General features: G+C 35.5%; 1 protein-coding gene across 2 annotated transcripts in view; it reads right to left on the bottom strand.

Annotated features, from left to right (window-relative positions):
• Nucleotides 1–6,340: 6,340 nt before the first annotated feature.
• Nucleotides 6,341–21,584, bottom strand: part of LOC108765852 (Utx histone demethylase) — an 85,542-nt gene continuing 70,298 nt past the window's right edge. For both annotated transcript variants that reach the window (XM_018514703.1, XM_018514704.1), the window contains 9 exons: nucleotides 18,487–18,612; nucleotides 13,529–13,712; nucleotides 12,156–12,371; nucleotides 11,341–11,496; nucleotides 10,575–10,755; nucleotides 10,045–10,359; nucleotides 8,299–9,873; nucleotides 7,606–8,199; nucleotides 6,341–6,856 (listed from right to left, as the gene is read on the bottom strand). In XM_018514703.1, the coding sequence (XP_018370205.1) occupies nucleotides 6,590–6,856; nucleotides 7,606–8,199; nucleotides 8,299–9,873; nucleotides 10,045–10,359; nucleotides 10,575–10,755; nucleotides 11,341–11,496; nucleotides 12,156–12,371; nucleotides 13,529–13,712; nucleotides 18,487–18,612 (3,614 nt within the window). In that variant the 3' untranslated portion in view covers nucleotides 6,341–6,589. The remainder of the gene's footprint in view (nucleotides 6,857–7,605; nucleotides 8,200–8,298; nucleotides 9,874–10,044; nucleotides 10,360–10,574; nucleotides 10,756–11,340; nucleotides 11,497–12,155; nucleotides 12,372–13,528; nucleotides 13,713–18,486; nucleotides 18,613–21,584) is intronic.

Here is a 21,584-nt window from a genome sequence, read left to right as displayed (position 1 = left end):
TTTTCTTTTTTCGCAATAAATTTATATTTAATAATAAGATAATTTATCTCTTAAATTTTCTCAATAATCAATTTCTATTTTAAATTATATCCCTTCTAATGTACATTGTGGAGAATTCGTAACATGTTAAAACAATGATTGTTTAATATCGCGATTATAATATATCTTCTTTTGAGCCAATAAATATTATTTCCTTGTCGAGGATGCTCGGAAAATTTTGCTCGAGTCACGAGTCGAGTGCCTTCTCCGAGGGACGAATGGGAGACTTGTCTCATTTAAGATACAAAGGCACTGTACACGTAATGAACATACAATTAGAAGAGCGCTAAAAAGGCGGTCCGGATGATGCTTCCTTTCCCCTCTTTTATCTCTCTCGTCTCCTTCTCTCGACAGGTAAAACGTGCCCCGTTTAAAAATATCGCTTCGCTTTACTACAATATCTTTCTGTCGCTTTAAAATACGGCCATAATCGTGGCGTTTAAAATAGGAGAGCGGTTTCCTTCGTTTCTAGCTGCATTGGTCGAGACTAACTTCTTCGTTCCTCCTCGTCTAGATTAGTCTAGCTTTATTTAAGGAAAAATAGATGACTATGATCGGATTGGATGCGCGGTAACTATTTATTATTATTATATTATTATGATTACACGAGGGAGTGAACTCTTGTAATGGGGAAGATTGTGGAAAACAGGAGGGTGGATGGGGCGCGAAAACGATTGGTCAATGCGATCAGAAGTCAAGAAAACGCTCCTGGCTAGGTGGGATCTCTCACGTTTATCACAATTTGGCAGTGAACGTTTTCACGTTGTTGTTGTCGTTAAGAAATACATAGCTTACAGCGACATAGTGTTCAGCCGTGTCTTTCAAAAGCTATATACATATATATACGATTGCTAGCTACAACGGCTTGCTATATATATATATATGTATAATATAAACGCTATACGGCTCTTTTATACAGATTTATATCCGTATACAGATTTATCGTGTATACGGCTGGATTGATGAGAAAAATATTACCTCGCTATATCATTTCATGGACCAAAAATAAATTCTCGTCTGGTCTGCTCGGTCTCTTTCATAGGGTGTACAACTTAAGTTAAAAGTAGTAGTAATAGTAGTAGTAGTAATAGTAGTAGCAGTAATAATTCCCCCCCCGACCAATTTAATCCCTCACGGACGAGATTATTCAAAAGGAATGCCCGATCAGTTCCTTTTGATCTACAAATCGCTATTGTGTGCTTCGTCCCCGAAATTATGGTCCGTGGAGGATTAATGATCGTCTTTATTGTGTGCGCGTTTATCGAGACGCTAGAACTCGTTTGTACGCGTCTGAATACCTTCCTTCGAAAATTCCCTATTCATTTCTACAAGAAGAGATAAACTCGCACGCGAGCGGAAGTTTTATCTGTGAGCGAAGCTCTTTTTCCAAGGATTTACGATTAAAAGGCTCATTTTCGAACTAGAAGGATCAGAGTCGCGCCACATGTTTTTTCGCGTTACATACATGATTCATTGTGTTAATTTACGAAAATATCGAACAAACGCGCACGATTCGCGATCGTGGCACAAACGATCGGTCTCGCTCCTCTAACTATGAAGAAGCTCGCGCGAGCTTTCTACTTATGAATTTGCCTATTATTCTTACCCTTTACATTAAATATATATTTATATATTTATAATATGTGTATATATATATATATATAATTTATACGAAGTAGCGTTAATCGAAAGATGTCAAATCAGTTCGGAACTTGCGGCTACCGGCAGAAAAATAATACACCGTATATATCGATCACTTCTTCTTTCCACCGGCATCGTGCAAAGTTGAGATCATATAGCGTGCTTGTGTGTACGATTTAAAATATACAAGAAACAAAGCTGTTTACATTCCCCTGAAGAAGATATTCTGTCGCGGATCTTGTCTCGACGGCTCGTGTATGTTTTATTTTCCTTCCCTACATTTCGTCTTGAAGCGTCGCGCATGGTCGTCATTGCTGTACGCTAATTATGTCATAAATGCCTTAACATTCGTTCCATGTGTTTATAAGCCTTGTGCAAATTGATATATTTAGCGACTGATTGCAAAAGCATCTGCATTGATCATAAAAGAGTACCTTGATAATAAAAAGTTCTGAGAAAAGTTTTCACCAAGGTATATTCTGATATCCCAAAATCGATAGAATTTTTGTAATTTTTTCCTTGTAACTTTTTGACGTATACCGGAACGAATTGGAATAACTATGTATTTGTCAATGGTTCGTACCCACGTAGAATAAAGAATCATTTCTATAAAGCTCCTGGATACCGCAGGTAAGATTTAAACACATTGGAGAGTTTCTTTTCTCTCTGTCATCGAAGATCAGGTTTTTTGTTAGATGAAAATACGACCCATATTTAATTTCTTAGGAGTCCTCCGAAATAAAATTGGCACTCGCAATTAATCTCTCGAGAATTTTGTTAAAAATCTTTCGGAAATAGTAATAAGATTGGAAATAAGACCGTTTATGTTAGAAACATTACTTTAAATGTATACGCGAAGCGCCACTACGGTCTGAATGTTAAAATGTTGGAACTATTATATATATATTCATATTAAATGAATTAATTTCAGAAATTATAATTGCGTGCCGATATAATTGTCGGACTTTCAACGCAATCAATCTGAAATATATATATATTAGTAATCCCTCCAAATTTAATCTTAAAAAACTGTAATAAACTTATTGCGAAAAATATTGCCTCGGCCGAGAGTCGAACCCGAATCTCTTGCATTCCGTGTGAGCGTCCTATGCCTTTAGACCATCAAGCAAGATCACTTGATTGGTCACGCAATGGGGAATCTAGTTGGACATCTTGTTCGATATTGCGATACTGCTTCTCTTACTATTTTCTTTTTGTATATCAATATATTCTGAGATCACCCTGAATTGATAACAGATATTAAACAACTGCCATGAAAATCATGCCCAATGATATTATCTAAATAAACGATTTTAAACAGACGAGATATTCAAATTTTTCCTTGTTATATTGTCCTTATAAAAGTATCCATAGACTTGCGAATGCTGTCTTTTATAGCTGAACTAGTATACACTCGTTGAATTTATTCTTTGAGATTTATTCTTTTCTAGTTTTTCGAATATCTTATATACACAATTCATCTTTTCTCTTTTTCTATTCAACGTTCAGCTAAAAAGAATAGGCCTAAAATAAAGCTATGCGACCATTTTTCCTACACTGAACGTGTATGTTGCTTTACAGAAGAGAGTGATTGAAGGTAACAGAAGACGTTGATAAATTGATTCAGCGAATGTTATAGGCATTTATAACTTGTCTAGAGTACAGTTGTGTAGAAAATAAGAGGAGAACGCGGTAGTCCTCCTCTTCCTTTCGTAATTTTTCGAAACTACTGATTCGCGAGAAGTGGAGAACTAGCGCTTCTAGATATTAAAAAATACATCGCTTCTTTTGTAGATGATCCTTTTTCGAGGCGCGCGCTAACTACTTATTTTTTCTTCCTTCCGCCCCCCTATCGTGCGTAGTTTGTTCGGGACGGGGGTCGAGGAGTTGAGAATTAAAAGTAAATCTGTTTGTATTAATAGAATACTTACAGGTAATCGCAAAATGACGCAATGACGTGATTTCTTTCGCCTTTTGATCTAGTGATAGCTGCAGTGATAGGCCAAGTGCTTCAATTATATTACGTTTTTGCTGATTTCTTCCTGTATAATATTAGTTTAATAATGGCAAAGGTACCACTCTTAATTCTCAAGTTCCTCGAGTCGGGCTAATATACAGTAGCGGTACGATAAGCGTTCTGGCACGTTAAATCGGCTGTGAACGCCGTGATCAATTGACGAGACTGTGAGTGAAGGTACATTTGTTGTCTTAAAGTACGATTAACCTGATGAACAAGAAGCTCTCTTTCTCTTCTACGGTATGTCTCTATTCTCTCCCCTTTCGGACATCTTATTTCGCCCTCTCACATTATCTTCGCGTATCATCGTCCTGCGAGCGGCGCGTAATTTTCACGCATATCTGTTTCTTTTATTTTTTTTTTTTGCTAGAGCTCAAGAATTTAGCTAAAAAAATCACAGTGCGCACACACGTTAACCCTTCATTGCAGGAATGATTTTGATAAAAAACAAAAATAATGTTTATTTCATGGAAAGAAGTCGACGTTACAGAAGCGAGAAACTACAATTGAATGAAATTCTGAAGATTTCACTTTTAATTCCGAGATTATAGACGTACACTGTTAGAAAGGTAACCATGAGTTTCCTTTACATGTAAACGAAGCTCGTGGTTATGAACGAAATTAAAAGTAATGAATGATTTAATTGAAAATTTAAGTTACAATAGTTACTTAAATGTAATGAACGTGTACATTAAATTTCATGTACATGTACACAAATATACTTTTCAGTTATAAATATATTAAATTTAATGTAATGTTATGAAATTAAATTGAAGTTGTGTAACTTAAAAGTATATTAAATTTCATCAACTTTTTAACAGTGTAGGTCTTTCATATCTGTTATATTTTCATTTTAGTTCATTTTGTTAGAACCCCTTTACTTCTACTTTAATTTTAATTTTTACGTTTGTAATTCGGATAATAATCGATAATCGCGTCCTGGGTATTAAACCTTATGCCCACACTCGCGGCTTTAATTTCATGCAACACTTAAATTTTAATAATTGATCATTTCATTTAACAGGAAATAACATGCATGGTTGGCAGTAGAGATCATACTACACTCTAGAGACATTCTTACTAACTTCTTTCTTTTAGTCCTGATCTTAATTTGCTTTAAAAAAATGTACAAATGATTTGAGCAGTACCACGCACGGCACTAATATGCCTTTATACGTATTTTTTTGCAACAATGATTTAACGATAGGCAACCTCCTTATATGATCCTTAATACATATGATAAAGGGTGAATCTCTCACTTTATCTCAACGATTTCGTAAGTGGCAGTGAGAATGTATTATGTATAGGCATAATACACAGACCGAACATACCATGTGCCACCGGCATGGTTTGCGGTGATTCCGCATACGAGATAGGTATTCTCCGTCTGTTAAAGAGAGAAGAGAGATCTGAATTAGATTCTCTTTCTTTCGCACGTGAGAGCCAGGTCTCGCGTGTCATGCTCGGCCTATCTATGTCTATGATATTATGCATAGTCTTATACCCCGGACTAATCGCGAAGAGGACGAAGAACAAAACACGAAATTTAGATTTTCACGACGCTACTCGCGTAATACACGACGCTTAACATCTAGACATTTGTAATCACTATTACAATAATCGTTAATTACAATAATAAATAAACAATGATGAGGGAAACCAGGCCGAATCCGATAAAAGAAATGTCCAGTGCGCTAAAAGTCGCATGACGATGTCGCGGACCGATTATTACGCTATTACGTCTTTTAATAATCAGAGACAGCTCTTCTCTAGCCAATACCCGAGAGCTATATAAAAAAAGATCGTGGTCGCTGTTGGATATTTACAGGGAATAATCTAGCAACCGACGGTAATATTTTTTTTTATAGATAAGCAAGTTAGATTTGTACAAACAGGGCTAACTAACGAGCGAACGAGCGAGCAGTACGAATCGGTTTTCGTGTCCACCGAAAAGACTGCCCCTTCCTTTTTTAGTTTTTCTTCTTTCCTTGGGATCGGCTCACGAAGCTCTGTCGTGATAATAACGTTCCTAATAGCGAATTCCAATGATCGGATGCAGATTAAAGCGCATACTAAAAAGGCTGCCGTACACAAATCGAGATAAAAATATACATAAGTATATATAATGTATACATTAACGACATTGCATCAAATAGAACTTTCGATCTCTAGTGTGCAGTTGATATGTTGACAGAAAAAATGTGCGACAAAGAGTCATCGTTATGTATGCTCTTTTCTTTTCAATCAACGCTGGTTATTTAGAGAAGTATAATAGCTCTTTGTAGCACAGTTTCTTTCTCCGTCAATATGTCAACTTGACGTCTTTTAGAGGAAATTATATCAATACTTAGATATATGTCGTTAATATATGCACAACTTTGCATACATATAACAGGATGAAGTAAAAGCATAACAAATTAATGTCTCTAAAAATATTGTTATTATAGGAAAACAAATATCTTACAGAGCACACATTCTCTCTTAGACTCAAGCACAGTAGAAAATGCATCCATCTAATATTTTTTACTTAAAATATTTTACCCTAAAGTCGATATATATATATATATGTATATGTTTTGTGAGAAATTATTGTTATGCTTTTACGTTATATATATATATATAAATATATATATATATATTTCATGCGATATATATTTGCGGACGGTCGCCTACGAGCCCTCAAGGAGCCGGTCCCGCCTCTTTTCGCGTAGCTCTCAGGTACATGGATAATGCTTATCGTACGAAATGTCTTCTCGTCCCGCATTGATAAAAGGACTAACACTAGCAGTAGTGATCGCCACCATCCGGAAAGAATTCGCATTTCCCGGATGGTAGTGATCACTACTGCTGTAATGTACTCGGGAAGTCCAAATATATGTGTTGCATGTAATCTCAGGAGGACTGGCCAGTTTGTGTCTGTAATGTCGTCGATACTGTCGACGACGATGATGAGGAAGTAGTGGTAGTTGTGCTAGTGGGGGTGACCAACGGCGTATACAAGGTGAATCCGTCATAAACGTCCATCAAGTCACGCATACGATATTCCTCTAGACAGACGAATCCCTCCAATGAAGGAGATTGCTTACGCGCACAATCTATGCAATGAACTACGTGACGCTTTTCCTGTTCACGGATAAACAGAATATTGAACACCTCGATCTGCAAAAAAGTCGAATATTTCTTTTTAATCTATGATAAATTTCTTAAAAGAAGCAAATATAAAAATGTAAGTAGAAAATAATATAATACATAAAAAAATTAAAATATATATTAAGCACAAATTTTGTACGATTGTATAAGATAATTTTAATAAAAAAGAGGAATAACTAAAATGTCGAAATATATAGAATTTTAATTTGTTAATTGTAGTTGTACAGAATCTTGTTTAAGGCTCCTGTTCATTCATTACTCTTATTTCATATTGTATTATCAGAAGAGAGAAAACAATAAAAATTCTTGCAAATTATATACATATATTTGACTAAAAATATTTTTTAATAAAACACATTCATAGTTGATAGATTGATAGATAGAATGAACTTATAAAATGTATTGAAAACTACCATCTTGTTTCGAAAGAAATTAAATCTTATATATATATACATATGCATAATTCATTTCTAGATACATGGTTATTTATTAACAAAACAAGAGACGAATTTTTTGGTACATTTTACAAATAAGTTGTATCAATTGTCATTTTATTGAAATAATTTTTAATTATCAATATATTCTGCAAGAATTTTTCTTATGTACTTTCTCACTTTTGACGTTACAATCTGAAATAGTAATGAGTGTGAACAGGAACTTTAAATAAATTAAAATTTCTTTTTAAAATTCCGAAAAAAAAAATAAAAATCTAGGCAATACTAATTTTCAAGATCATTAGCGTAAGAAAGAAAACATACCTCGCACTGGCCACAATAGTGCGAAGCCTCGTTCTTGCCGCGGCCATGGAAGCGTACTTCCACATTCTTGCTCTTCACAAACTCCAGTATTAAACAACACTGTCTCATCGTTCGCAAAAGACAATTCTTGATCAGTTCGAACAATCGAGGATCTGACACTTTGATATTACGCGCCAAGTTCCATGAAAGATGCACCATCGGTACAATCGATTTGAATGCTTGCAGCTTGTTCCACTCATAACGCTCAATCGCGAGTTGATATTGTCTGGCAGTGAGCGGGCCAACGTTCCATGCAATATTGTTGCACCAACCGACCGCCTGTACCCAGTGCACACAACCCGCGTTCACCCACACGAGATCACCTGGTCGCTGATGAAACCTGTACACTGGGATATTCTCCTCGAACAATTCCTCTAGATTCGGCCACCAACTTCCATGTAGGTAACTGATGCCATTGCGCTCACAGAGTGAGCATATTACGCCCCAATACGCATCTGGTACTGCAAACCATTCGCAGTCGCCCGGTCCAATGTTGATATTAATAGAACAAAAATTATTGTTCTCTTGATGTCCGGGTGTTCTACTACCAGGTACCTGAGAAAGATATAAATTAAATTACATTCAAAAACATCATTCAAATATGTGTAAAACGTTTCGTTTTACAATTTTATTATATTATATGTTTTAATGTACCTTCATATACAATTGTACGGTATTCATTCCTAAGATCACGTGGCCCACATGGCTGAGCATATTACCAGCCGATACCACCCTGGCAAAGGCCGGTAATTTCATTAGTTCGTGCAACTGTGGCTTCCACTTTCTTTCATCTGACAGATCTACATTGGTACCAAAACGCAACATCTTGGTTCCTGGTCGGCCGGCTAGACCAAAAGTGTTCTTTTTGCGTCGGACCGTCTGACCGGTGCTGTCTTTTGAGTCTGAATCTGACAGATTGGAAACGTGAACGCCGCCCTGCGCTTTCTCTTCTCTCAGACTCTCTTGAAAACTAGAGGCCTGATATTGCGCGTACTTTGCAATCGTCGTGTGACTGCGATGACTGATGCAGTTCCAGACTTTCTTGTTGAGCGTCGGATCCCAGTTCTCTTCGCTAGTTTGCTGCATTTGTGTGCGTACTTCAATACCGTGATCTGGATTCGCTTCGACCAGAGTCTTAGTTGAGAAAAGGCCTAGATCTAGCTTAAGCGCTGCCGCGAGACCACGTACCACAGCTATCGGGTGTTTTAAACAAAATTCTTGCAGCTGCGGACCGAAAACGTCCTTTTTGTTCTCCAGAAAAACACTCGGGGCAGGCGGCGACAACTGTTCTTTCGTCAAGTGTATTCGTTGAATAGGTGGATCCGGTGGTGCCGGCGGTGGTGAACGATCGCTCAGTATCGAGCAATTCGGCACGCCTTTCAAACCACGACCCTTGCACGCCTCGATCACTGCTCTAGCATCCATTTCAATGCTCAACTCCTGTTCTGGTTGCGATTCACACAACAATTCGAGTTTCAGATTCATCATCGTCTCTGCCTTGGAAATATTAGTCGCTTCGTTCTTATTTATCGTTGCCGTCGTCATCGTCGTACTAGAGGATAATGACGACGTCGTCGTCTCACACTTCACCGCCGTCGTTTCACATTTCACCGTTGTTACAGTCGTCGTCGCGGTCGTCGTCATGATCGTCGTCACAGCATCTATCGTCGATTTAGACTGTGTCGATTGGGAAGCCGCTTCTTCCGGTTTTTCTAGTTTCACCTCCTTCACTTTGTCCGCCGCATTCTCCTCGAGATTCGACGGCGAGAACGGACCGGAGCTCAACGTGCCGTTGTCATTGATGACACCGCTCGATGGTTCTTCCTTTACGACTGTTTCCAAATCGTCGGAACCGAAGTGCTTGAGCAGGTCTTCCGCCAGCGACGTAGCTATGTCCTTTTGTGACAGCAGCGCCTGCAACTCCTGGTCCGTCACGCCCAGATTGTCCTTATTCGCCGTAGTCGCCGTTGAGCTCTCCGAGTAACCGCTTGTCGCTGACGTGACCTGCGTGTAACCCTGAGCAGCGTACTGATTCGGCTGTTGCTGATACTGACCACCATACTGGGCACTGCCGGTGATTGGTTGCCTCTGCGGCGGATAAGTGGGATCAGAGGCGGATTTGTAAGGCATTCCTGGTGTTTGCGTAGTGTTTCCGGTTGCCGCCGTATTATAGCCGACATTGGTGTCGGAAAAGCCCGTCTGCAGCGCAACCGTACCTCCTTGCTGCAACTAAACGTTGATTATTTAAAATGATTGACGATGAAATGGTGTATTCATCATCGACGTGATACATATGTCACATTTTATATAATTAAAAAATCAAGAAGTATATCATATGTAATTCTCTTTATTGTAATCAATAACGCAAATTTTATTAAAAAAGAGATATTAAATATTTACCGGCTGTTGTGGTATTCCATAATTCTTGACAACACCCGACGATTGGCCAAGGTTCTGAGGATGGCTGTATGCCGTGGGGTAACCGGGTTGTCCCGGTCTCAGGCCTCGTTGTCCTGCTTGTTGCTGCTGTCTGATTTGTTGTTGGTGTTGTTGCATCGCACGGTATTGATGTTGCAACTGAACGAGTACATTTTGCTGTTGCGGTGTCAAGCTATTGATATTCTGTTGTAGGAAATGCAGCATTTGCAGTTGCTGCTGCGATAGGTAGAACGGCGGTGCCCGTTGTTGCGGCACGGTCGAGATCACCTCGTCGGTCTGAAACATTGAATTTAATTAATGCGAAGTTGAAACATTTAATTACATTATCTGTTCTCTGATTTATAGCTGAACTCTCTGCAAATACTTAACTCTGGAACCTACTTTATTTATAAAACACTATATTAAATTAAATTAAAAATTGTATATATAAAAGATAAGTGAGAAGTTAGATTTTATAAAAAAATTTGTCATATAATATATTCTTTTTTAACCTTAAATCGCTTAGCAGTCTGTCCTTGAGCTTGAGGATAAGGCGGAGGTGGTCCAGTCGGTGTGGCACCATATTTGTACGAAGGTCCGCCAGGTTGCTGCTGTTGTTGTTGCTGCCGGCTGGACATCTCTGCGCTAATCGGCAGATTCCAAGCCTCTTCGATTGACGGCAATTGCCGCCTCCTGGGTAAAAAATTATATGAAAACAGGAAATGCAAGCTGTGTAACACAAGCTTTGTAACACATCAAAGAAAAATACACTAAAGGTCGATTATAATTTTGTATCGGCCTTTAACTCTTAATTTTATTTTCAGATTTTATTTTGAGCATGAGCGTGGCAGACAGCGTACTGATCTATCTAGAGGTCTCGGGTTCGATTCTGTTAGGAATCAAAATATTTATGTTCGTGTCTTCTCTCGGAAAAGGTCGCAACCTCCCAAGAGTATCCTTATCAACAGAAACACTTTTCGAGAAATCTCGGATTCGATTTCTTCCTAAACTTGATCGTCATTATTATGTTACGTTACTGTTACCAAATATCTATTAACAAATTTAATATTGAATTATACATCTTATTTTTATTTCAATATTATTAATATCAAATAATACAAGTAAATACAATTTTTGTTATTTTGACAATTTTATGTAAACTTCAAAAACACGTGATCTCTCAGATATATCCATCTGTTTATTCCAATGTGTAAAGGGCTACATGAAAAATCATTATAATGGAATCGTAATGCATAATTTGACTTGTCGACGACTCACTTGTTAGCAACGGAAGGCATTGGTGCTTGACTTAGGTGACTCTGCAGAAAGCTGATGCGCTGTTGGAGGGACGGGTTCATCGGGTTGTTGCCACCGGACTTAACGCCACCCAGACCCGCGAATGGGCCCGTGCAATTCGCTATATTGCTGTTTCCCCTACGAATAATAAAGCAGAACTCTTATCATACTGACCTAATAATTCAATGTAATCATTGTTAATTTTTGAGATCGTCAAATGTAAACTCGGCCTTCAATCTATAACACATGCCGATCGTTCTAGCGCGTGCAAGACGATAATTACAAATCATAAAGTTACACACGCCGTGACATACAAATGATAACGTAAGAAAGAAGTGACACGTAATACAACTTACAGAATTACAACGAGTGATTTGATAAATGCAAATTAATCATTTACTTAACTTTTATCTTTTAATTATATTTTACATTATATTTAATTTAATTTTTAATATGATCGACCGTTAATAGTCTAACTATTTAATTCGTAACTGGAACACATATGTAGATCCTGGTATGACCCTGAGACTTTTCCTAGTTTTTAAATAATAATTTGGAATAATTTTATGTTTCATATTTTTATTTTTCACAGTTTTGAACTTGAAACATTCATTTAACAAATAAAAATAATATCAAAAATTTTATATTTTCTTTTAACATTAAAAAATACGAGTTTTTGTTACAGATAATGAATAAATGTACTCGCCACAATGTTGAAGCAATAGAACTACAGTGGAACTGTGGAGCGGTATAAGTGTGGAACGCTATGAAAATGACTCGCACAATATGTAATTTACCTGGATGCGTTAACGTAACAGGCTAGGGCGTCTTTCGGTTGACTAACACTTTCGTATAATATGCCTAGATTAGTCCAAGCAGCAGAATGGGATTTGTCTAGTTGCACAGCACATATGTAGGCTTGCAATGCGTCCATAGGCTGATTCTGCTGTTGATACAGCACTCCTATGCTACACCATGTGTCCGCATTGCCTTCCGATTTTTCGACTGAATTTCTATTGAGCACATAGAGAAGATCATTAATTTCCAAATGCAGGGACAAAATATAAACAAATGTATATAAATATGAAAGTATACGTATATTAAATCTACCATACTTGCCTGTATATTCGTACTAGTGTGAATATCTTTGGAAAATAATATTGGAAAGTTTCTTCGGTATTTTGTATTAATGCCCTATACAAATATCAATAAACATATTATAACAAATGAATAAAAAAATAGAAAAATAAATTTTTGGAACATGCGTAAACACACAAAAAATATAAAACTAAATTTTTAGAGCATGCGTAAATAAAAAAAAAAGAAAAATAAATATTTTAAAGCATGCGTACACATAAGTTTTTTTTTTCAAATTCCGAAAAAAAATCTAAAGTGACCAAAAAGAGTATCCATTGAGAAAAGAATATTTATTTAAGTAGAAGAAATATCTAAAGATATTGATTATTTTAATTGATAAAAATTGTTTATAAATTGAGCGATGTCATCGCTTTTTAGAAGTTCATTCAATAGAAACTTTTCCATAAACAATACAACAATACCTATGAATAATGAAATAAAACTCGCACACTGTTGTTATTAAAATTGCAATGCATCCGGAAAGTCAATTTTAATCTCACTAACAATAAGTTCTTTCATATAAAACATCATATTTCATAATTATAAAAAATGCACAATTATATATGTATATATACATAAATTAAATGCATAAATAAAATATATAAAATAAAGCATATAAAACAAGTTCTCTATAAAATACGCTCCATAATCTAAATAATAAATAAGACATATATAAAATAAAATTAATTTTCTTATCTGAAAGTACACATAACATCATCTTAAAAAAATTCATGTTTATAAAAATTTTGTATATTTTGTAATTTTAGCTACAAATGACAAAAAAAGAAAAACTTCTTTAAACGACTACCTCCAATATCTTAGATACAAGGCATATGCTATTTATTTTTTTTTTACCTTCAACATTAACATGTTCTCATGATTATTTAAAAAATCTCAAGCACACACAGTTCATTTTGAGATGAACCTCCGACACGTAGAATAGCGACCCATACACGCGATATATTCTTTCACGTTGCAATTTCAATCGACAGATTCACACTCGATGGCGTACCTGGTTTTCGAGTGTCATTACCTGTATGCGATAAATGCTTCGTGCACCTTTCCGGAGGCAGCCAGACAGCGTCCTAAAAGATAAAGGCTCTGTCCGCTCTTGGGCTCGGCTTCGATAGACTTCTGCAGGCAGTGGATAGCTGTGAATTGCTTCTGCGCTCTAGTTATGCCCAGCACCGTGCACTCAACCACGTGGTACATCCATCCTGCGTGGAAAAAAAACGAAGACGAATGATGCACGTGACGCTGTATTTTCGTTATTTTCTTCTCTCGTCTACCATCTCGAGGACCATGTTACTACCCGACATGACGCTACATGACGAACTACTAGCGAACTAAACTGAATAGACTCTCTCAGGTATGGCCTAGGGTTGCCCCCGGCAGCAATCGTTCTTACTGCTGTTGCTGTCCCTTCTCTAGGGGGGCTGTCTCGAATTACCCCCTTGTAAACATAGGCGCAGCAGCGCGAAAAACGACCCTAGTGCATAACAAGATTTTCGCCCTCTTGACGAGAATAGAAGATCCTAAGGGATTTTAGCATAGCCGAGCGATTATATTCGTCAATTGCCTTTGAAGTCGCGTTCCGATTCTCTCGGGGATTGCTGGTTAACAATAAGATGTTTTATTAACTGCTCCCTCGGATTAACTGAAATTATCCAATTTTCTTCAAGGAATATATAAAATATTGTATAATTATTTATACTTTTATATAACATTCATATATATATGTATATAATAAAAAAAAATAATATCCTTCCACGCGTTTCTGATATAACAGGACGTTGATTTATGGTCACTATATTTGCGCGACGCGTGTTTACCTGTTGATACCCCACGGATTAATCGTCGTGGGAAAAGCGGGGCGTCGGCAAGAAGTTGTTATTCGCGACAATAAATGTACGACCGTAAATAGGTGAACACGTGGCGGAACCGCACGTGAGAACTAAAGTTAATTAAGTCGCTCGATCGGTTAATTTCAACCCACTTACGCTTCTATATTTTCAATAGCTTTAATAACTATTTTATTTTAATGATGGAAGAGAATATAAAACTCTTTCAAATTAATAATAATTATTAAATGGATGCAAAGTTTTTATCGTCATTTTGAAAAAATTTTAATTTTTGAGAAAAAAGTTTTAAAAAATTTCTTTTAGATAAAAATGTGTATCGTGGATCTATGATAACTGCTTTAACGAATAAAAACTCAAATCGATAACTCTCCTAGAGGCAAAAACTTGAAAAAGGACAAAGCTTTCGGGTTTAATATTTGTCATATATTTTCAGTACATGATACTTTAATCCAGGGAGAGAACATTCAAATTTTTGAAACTCTTTTGGAAATATATTTCCGCTAGAATATTTATTCGCGGGATTAAAATAAGCACTGATCGTGCGATACGCACCGTCGCTTCACTTGCTCGTCTACCTTTAATGTTATTTATTCACCTGGCGTATTTACCTGTCTTAAATGTCACATCCCATATGCGCTCGATTTGCAAATCTGCCCGACCTGCCTTTAAATCGGTCCACCTGGCTATGGTCAGGTCTCGAAAGCTTCAATTTGTCAGTCGATTTAATCATGCCAAAACCTTCTCCCAATATTTTAACTAATTTTATTTAAAAACACTAGAATTTTCACGAACATTTATATTTGTGTTAGCAACTGTAAAAATGTTTCATCGAAGCTTTAAAGGAAAAATGAAGCATGTACAATAAAAATTATTAAACCAAAAAATACAGAACAGATTATTGAAAGCTTTCATGAAATATTTACATCATTATTATCCTTATTAAAATAATTTTTATACAATTGAAGGCATAGTTTGTTGCAACAGTGAGTTAACCCATATTTTGTAAAAACAAAATAAATAAACTCCAAAGTTAAAGTGATGGGGAAAATATCATATGGTCGACAACATTATGGGGCTAACTCCATGTGACATTAGTATTCTTCTCATCACTTCAACTTTAGAGTTTATTTATTCTATTTTTCTAAAGTACGAGTTAACTCATTGTTGCAGTACAAACCTTTCAATCTACAATAATTTCCATAATCCTAAAAATGCTATCGATACGTAAATTTTACGTACGAAGAAATAGATTACTTTTATTTAATGTAACATAAGTTTTTCATACATTTCACACTTTTAATGACAAAATGTTTATAATCTAGATATTTATAAACACAATTAACTTAATTAACTTAAAACAAAAGAAAAGAAAATAATAAGCACACTGTGAAATTCATTTAAAAATGATGGAGTATGTGATCTAATTGTGTATATCTTCTCATAAAATATATATAATATTTCTATTAAATAAAATATATATAATATAATATAAATAATAACACAAAACTACTTAAAAATTTAAATCATTTATCATGCTCTCTGTTATAATACTGACCACAGAGAATTCAAACTGATATATAACGTACAGAATTCAATAACAGTATTATATCATTCAATAGCGATAGCATTGTAGGATTAATCGTTTTATATAAAAATAACAAAAGAATCAGTTACGAGAGATTTATTTTATATTTTTTATTTTGACATATTTAGATAAATAAAATACAAAACAATGTTAAATACAAAATATCGACCGATGAGATTAAAAAAAAAAGAGTTTGTTCAAAATTTGAAATATCTCGCAAAATATTAACACTTTTTATTTACTTTTATACATTGTCAATATTATGCGAATCTTTCGTATTGCGACTAATATGTAATAATACGAATTGAATTTATTCTTCACAATGAAACGCATCGCATGTTAAGGGAGAAAGAGGAAACCTTCGTTCCTTCGTTCTTTCTCACCACAGTGGGAAAAAGAGAGCGGATGAAGGAGAGCAACAAGACAGAATTCCAAAAAAAGGGAAGCGGGACCGGTCGCGACCAGGACGGTTCGCCGACACGCGAGGATCCATAAACGGTCCATAAAGTGGATGTCCCGTTCGCAACGCTTCGCAACGTCCTCGAAGAAGCGCAGCCCCGAAAGAAGAAACGCATTTTTCGTGAGATGGATTCGTGCAGCAGACTTTCATCGTGAAGCGATCCGTTCTCTCCGAAAGATAGAAAAAAACGCTCGACCGAGGCCTAAAAGTTCGAGACTACACGTCGCGTTGCCCGGAAAGTATATAACGTTACAGCAATTAACTTTTTGAAAAGCTTGAAGGACTTTCATTAAAAACTTACTTTTTTTAATAGTTTTTTTAGATGAATAGAAAAAGGGTGAAAGAAAGGTTTGTATTTTAAAAGAAAAAGAAAAATAAGTTTTCTTTCTTTACTTTAAATACTAACTTTCTACCTACGCTTCCTGGTAAACAAAAGAAGGAAGGAAGGAGATACCGTCTTCGTGCAAAGTGACAAAAGAACGGTAGGGAAAGAGTGATTTTTCCTTTGGAGAGATCGTCGAGCCTTCAGTCTCACAGATTCGGCTGAAGGCTCTCGGCGGACCGGCTGCACTCTGCCAAGTAGTCTGCAGACACGTGTATTGATTTATTCCGGGTTAGGGTGGGCTGAGGGATGAGACGGAGAGGCAACTCGGGGGGAAGGAGGAGAGAGAGTGAATGAACGAGGAACAAAGAGGGTAGGAGAGGCCGCGTGAATGGAGAGAGAGAGAGCGAGTGAGGCTCTAGTTGTGGGAAAACTATCCCTTAGTTTCTATTTCTCTCGCACCTGCCCTATGTTTCTCTCCCTTCCTCCCATTTCTGTACTAGACTGGCGCATAGACTATCGAATCGCGACGGGGAACGGAGGGATACGTTAAAGTGTTCCCCCTAGGTCTAGGATCGCGGAATCCTCGAATATTTTCAAAAGTAATACGAAGTAAGTTGCAACGTGTGTGTGTCGAAAACTTTAATATTCTGTTCTAAATTATTATTGATATTTTTTAAAGAAACTATAGTTTAAAGTAATTATATATCAATAAATAATCATTAATTAATTAAAAATATCAAAATTATCGTTTTTGTCAAATTTTGTCTTCATTTAATAAAACAAATAATAAAATAATTTAATTTAATAAATAATAAATAAAAGATTGGGTAAACGCAACGATAACTCTGATATCTCAAATCAATTTATTATTTATTAACATGAAGTTATGTCAAAATATAATTTTATTTCACAACTTTTTTTAAAAATGTAATTCAATTAATAACTTTTTATAATGTTTCAAATATAATTGCGCAGAATAGAAAGCGGAATAATTCAAATAAATTCTAAAATAGGCGATAATTATAAGACCCTATTTATTTAATTATCGCGAAAGTAAATATTTTGAAGTATTGTAATATTTATAAGTATTGTAAATATTTCCCTAACTTGAATTAGAAATTTAATTATAACTCTTATTTATGACTAAAAGTTATAAATGAATTTATCAGGTGGAACCTTTTTACTCTTATCGTAGGCTTCTCTGTGTTAAATATGTACGCTCTTACTCCTAGAGAATGTTGAAACTTCCAAGTAGAACTTTCCGAAAGTAATATTTTTGTTTCGCATTCCTCTTTCCACAATAATTTAAATATTTATATATGAAATATTTACGCATCCCCCCCCCCCCCCCCGAGCTCGAACGTCGAGTCGGAATTTCTAAGTATTTCCGAACAAAATATATTTCTTTCTTCTCTTTTATACAAGATCTTCAATATTTATATAAGATATTCTAGCAGGCCAATGATTCTTATCTTTTCTTTTCGTTCGCTTTAATATTGACAAATAGGTCTTAATGTCAAGCTTAGCGATTAAACGCAAAAAACTAAACTTTAAAGGTAAAATCTCTAATTTTCAGATTTCGCTTAAATGCATCTTTTTTGTAAGTTGACGATTATTCACAATGTTTAATTGATATTGTTTTTATAAATTAAGTTTTTCTTTGAAAAATTTAAATTAATTTCTATTCATCAAAATAAAACAAATTAATTTATTTTTTTTTTCTTAACAAAACAAAAGGAATAATTAACGACAGGCTTACCCAATTGACGATAGATGTCGGCCTTCAGATGCAACGGCAGCTTTTCCTTCAGCAGGGCCTCGTAATGTTCCTTAGCCAGGCGATACTTGCCTTGAACCTCGTATAAGTGAGCGATGTGGAACTTGACTACAACAAACACGCGGAAGAGGATTTTTCGGTGAAACTTTCGATAGAAAAAAATGAAATCAAATTACGCCGATATGTACTATCGAAGGCGAGCTTATCGGCCGAACGTGAGGGAGAGGATGATCGATCACGGTTATTTCGAGATTTGATTAATTTTCCATAGAGTTTTCTCAATAGTCGAATTGGTAAAGATACCCGTCATGGAGAATGTAGGAAAGTCCAGATTCCTGGTTGAAGTGATATTTTTCAGGAAATTATATTTATAACTTTTTACGACGCTTATTAGCGTCAACATCATTAAACTGCTTGCCAATTTAATTTGTGATTCCAATTTCAGTTTAAGATTGCCCTTCAAGACCGAAAATTGTTTCGGCACACAGTTTACAAAATTAGATATTATATAAATTCACACCAAAATACTATTTAACCACTATAATCCAGTTCAAACTGACAAGGCCTTCTCGTTAATGAGTTGTATATTTACATGAAGTTTAATGTCTTTTATTGTTAATTAATTTTCATCATGTCGGTGGTACCGAAAGCAATAAGCACGTGCACAAGACTGGCGCGCAAGCCACGCTCGGCCAGCTATTTAAAAGCGCGATTTCCGGTGGGAAATTATATATTCCCGCACTAAATTCCCGGTATACGAAGGAGAATGATTCCCGCGCGAATCATCACGCGAAAAACGTGGATAGTACAATTCGGAGTCATGAATCAGCATAGTCATCATCAGCGTGATTCATCCGCGAGAAACCTCCGTGGCTAGGAACTTGTTCTACATACATTTGTATACGAGGAGAGGGAGAATCCCCACGAGGTCTGATTTCAACATTAATGACAGATTTACCTCGCTGAATTTAGAATCAGTTTTTTTCCTGGGAGAAAAATGAGACACTAATCAGGAGTTCCCATCTTTTATGACTTTAAAATTAAGATCCCACTGAAGCGAAGTCCGTGAAAATTAACAGAAAATATGATATAACATCTGCTTTTGAGATATCATATGACTCCCCATATGAGAGCGACGGACTCGTAACTGACAAGTCGCGAGTTTAAATCCCTCATTCCGCATAAATGGAAAAATTTCGTAATCCATATTATACTAATTTAGCGAAAAACTCTTTTAAGCTTTTTACAATAAGCCATTATCTAAGCTTAAATCTTAAGTCGTAAAAAATTGACCAATCATAAGTGATTTCTACCCACATTCGACTGTGATTGGTCCATTTTTTGCGACTTAAGATTTGTAGAAAGCCCATTTAGATCTACATGACTCTTTGACTAGGTTCAGACAAGAGTTCATACAGAGGCTGACATAGTCCTACTCATCCCCTTTCCGCTACTATTACTACTAATATCTGCTTGTGAATGAGAGTCAAGCACAGCAATTGGAGCGCAAATTAATTATTGAATGTATTCTTCTTGGTATATGAGTCAAACATTTCCACTTCACTTCGAGCCATCTTCAGTGAATAAAATTAATATAATCGTTATTTCTCAAGCTCCAATGAGGAAATAATTTGAATGTATCGCTCATGCCGATTGCAAAGCCTAGTCGCTTAAATTCCAAAAGAAATCGAGAATTACAATAAAATCTGTAGATAGTCATGTAGACGAAATTAATAAATTAAATATAATAATAAAGATTTAGATATAATGAGAAGATTTTAGCGATCGTCATACGAATAAAATAAAGGCTATGAAATCAACTGTACGAAAATTCAAGTTACAATCTCTCACTCGTCCAATACATTTTCTTTTTGAATTCAGAGAGTCTATTGTGTATATTATTATTTTAATCTACTCTCTGTAAAGTTTGAGTTCTTTTGACGATCAGCACCGTGTCACTTTAACGAAATATATACATCTCAACTGTTCGTTATATTCATTAATTCATGAGTTTAGTATTGAAATATTCAGGTCAATTTTCTGGCTATTTTGATTAGATAAGTGCATGTTATTGCTCAGTTGTTAATAGAACCGAAAGTTAAGCACGAGTTCGTGCGCGAAAGAAAGACAAGATCTTAAACCAGTAAAACTCGTATGACTCTCATAAATAACTCCAGTCAAATCACACACATCTCGTTATACTGGTCAAAGAAATATTGTATTAGTACAAAAGCTACAATTCTCATGACAGAGCGATATAACATTTTTACAGAAGAATTGTTTCTTTATTCAAAAGAACGGCTTTTACGATTTGCTATTATTATACTATCGCAATAAAATTTCAATCATTAAATTGAAACTTCTCTCGACAGTCTACCTCCTTTAATTTGAAGTAAAATGCTATTTATTTAAGATATCTTGTACAAAACATTAAAATATCGATCGTAAGGAATTTCTTGCATTAAAAATCAATTATAGGGCGGTATTCGTAGTCCGTTCTTATTTAAGATCGCCTTAAATAATGTTTTAAGATGCTAATGCAACTCTTTTTGGTTCATGACATCTTAAAATTGTACCTAAAGCGGTCTTAAATATAAGAATTAACTATGAATACCGGTCTTAGCCTTTTATCTGATAAATATATTAGAGCTAAACTTAAGAGTAGTCCCTCAAAACAATTACTGATGCTAATTTAAAATAACTATCCAGCACAACTCATTATCTTCAGTACTATCAACAAACGCATTAAAACTCTCATCCACAAAAAAAACAACCGTAGAAAATCAATTTAATTGTCAGAGCTCAAACTATAATACGACATGGTTTACAGTACCGTACATACAATCAATTTCTAATACATTTAATCGATTCAAAAATAAAGACGTTAAGGTTCCATTCTATAGCATGAATAAATTAAAAACATTTATCAAAGTTCACAAAGATCCTCTTCCACATTTCACAAAAAACGATGTAGTCATGTGTAAAGAATGTGATGCTTCCATTGTTGGACAGATGAGTAGACAATTAGAAACAAGAATATCTGAATACAGAAATCATATAAATTGGGGGGGGGGGGGGGG

The sequence above is a fragment of the Trachymyrmex cornetzi genome, unplaced genomic scaffold, assembly GCF_001594075.2.
Source record: "Trachymyrmex cornetzi isolate Tcor2-1 unplaced genomic scaffold, Tcor1.1 scaffold557, whole genome shotgun sequence".
Taxonomy (NCBI): domain Eukaryota; kingdom Metazoa; phylum Arthropoda; class Insecta; order Hymenoptera; family Formicidae; genus Trachymyrmex; species Trachymyrmex cornetzi.
Note: the sequence above shows the minus strand (reverse complement) of the source record. Positions and strands in the feature narration are given on the sequence as shown.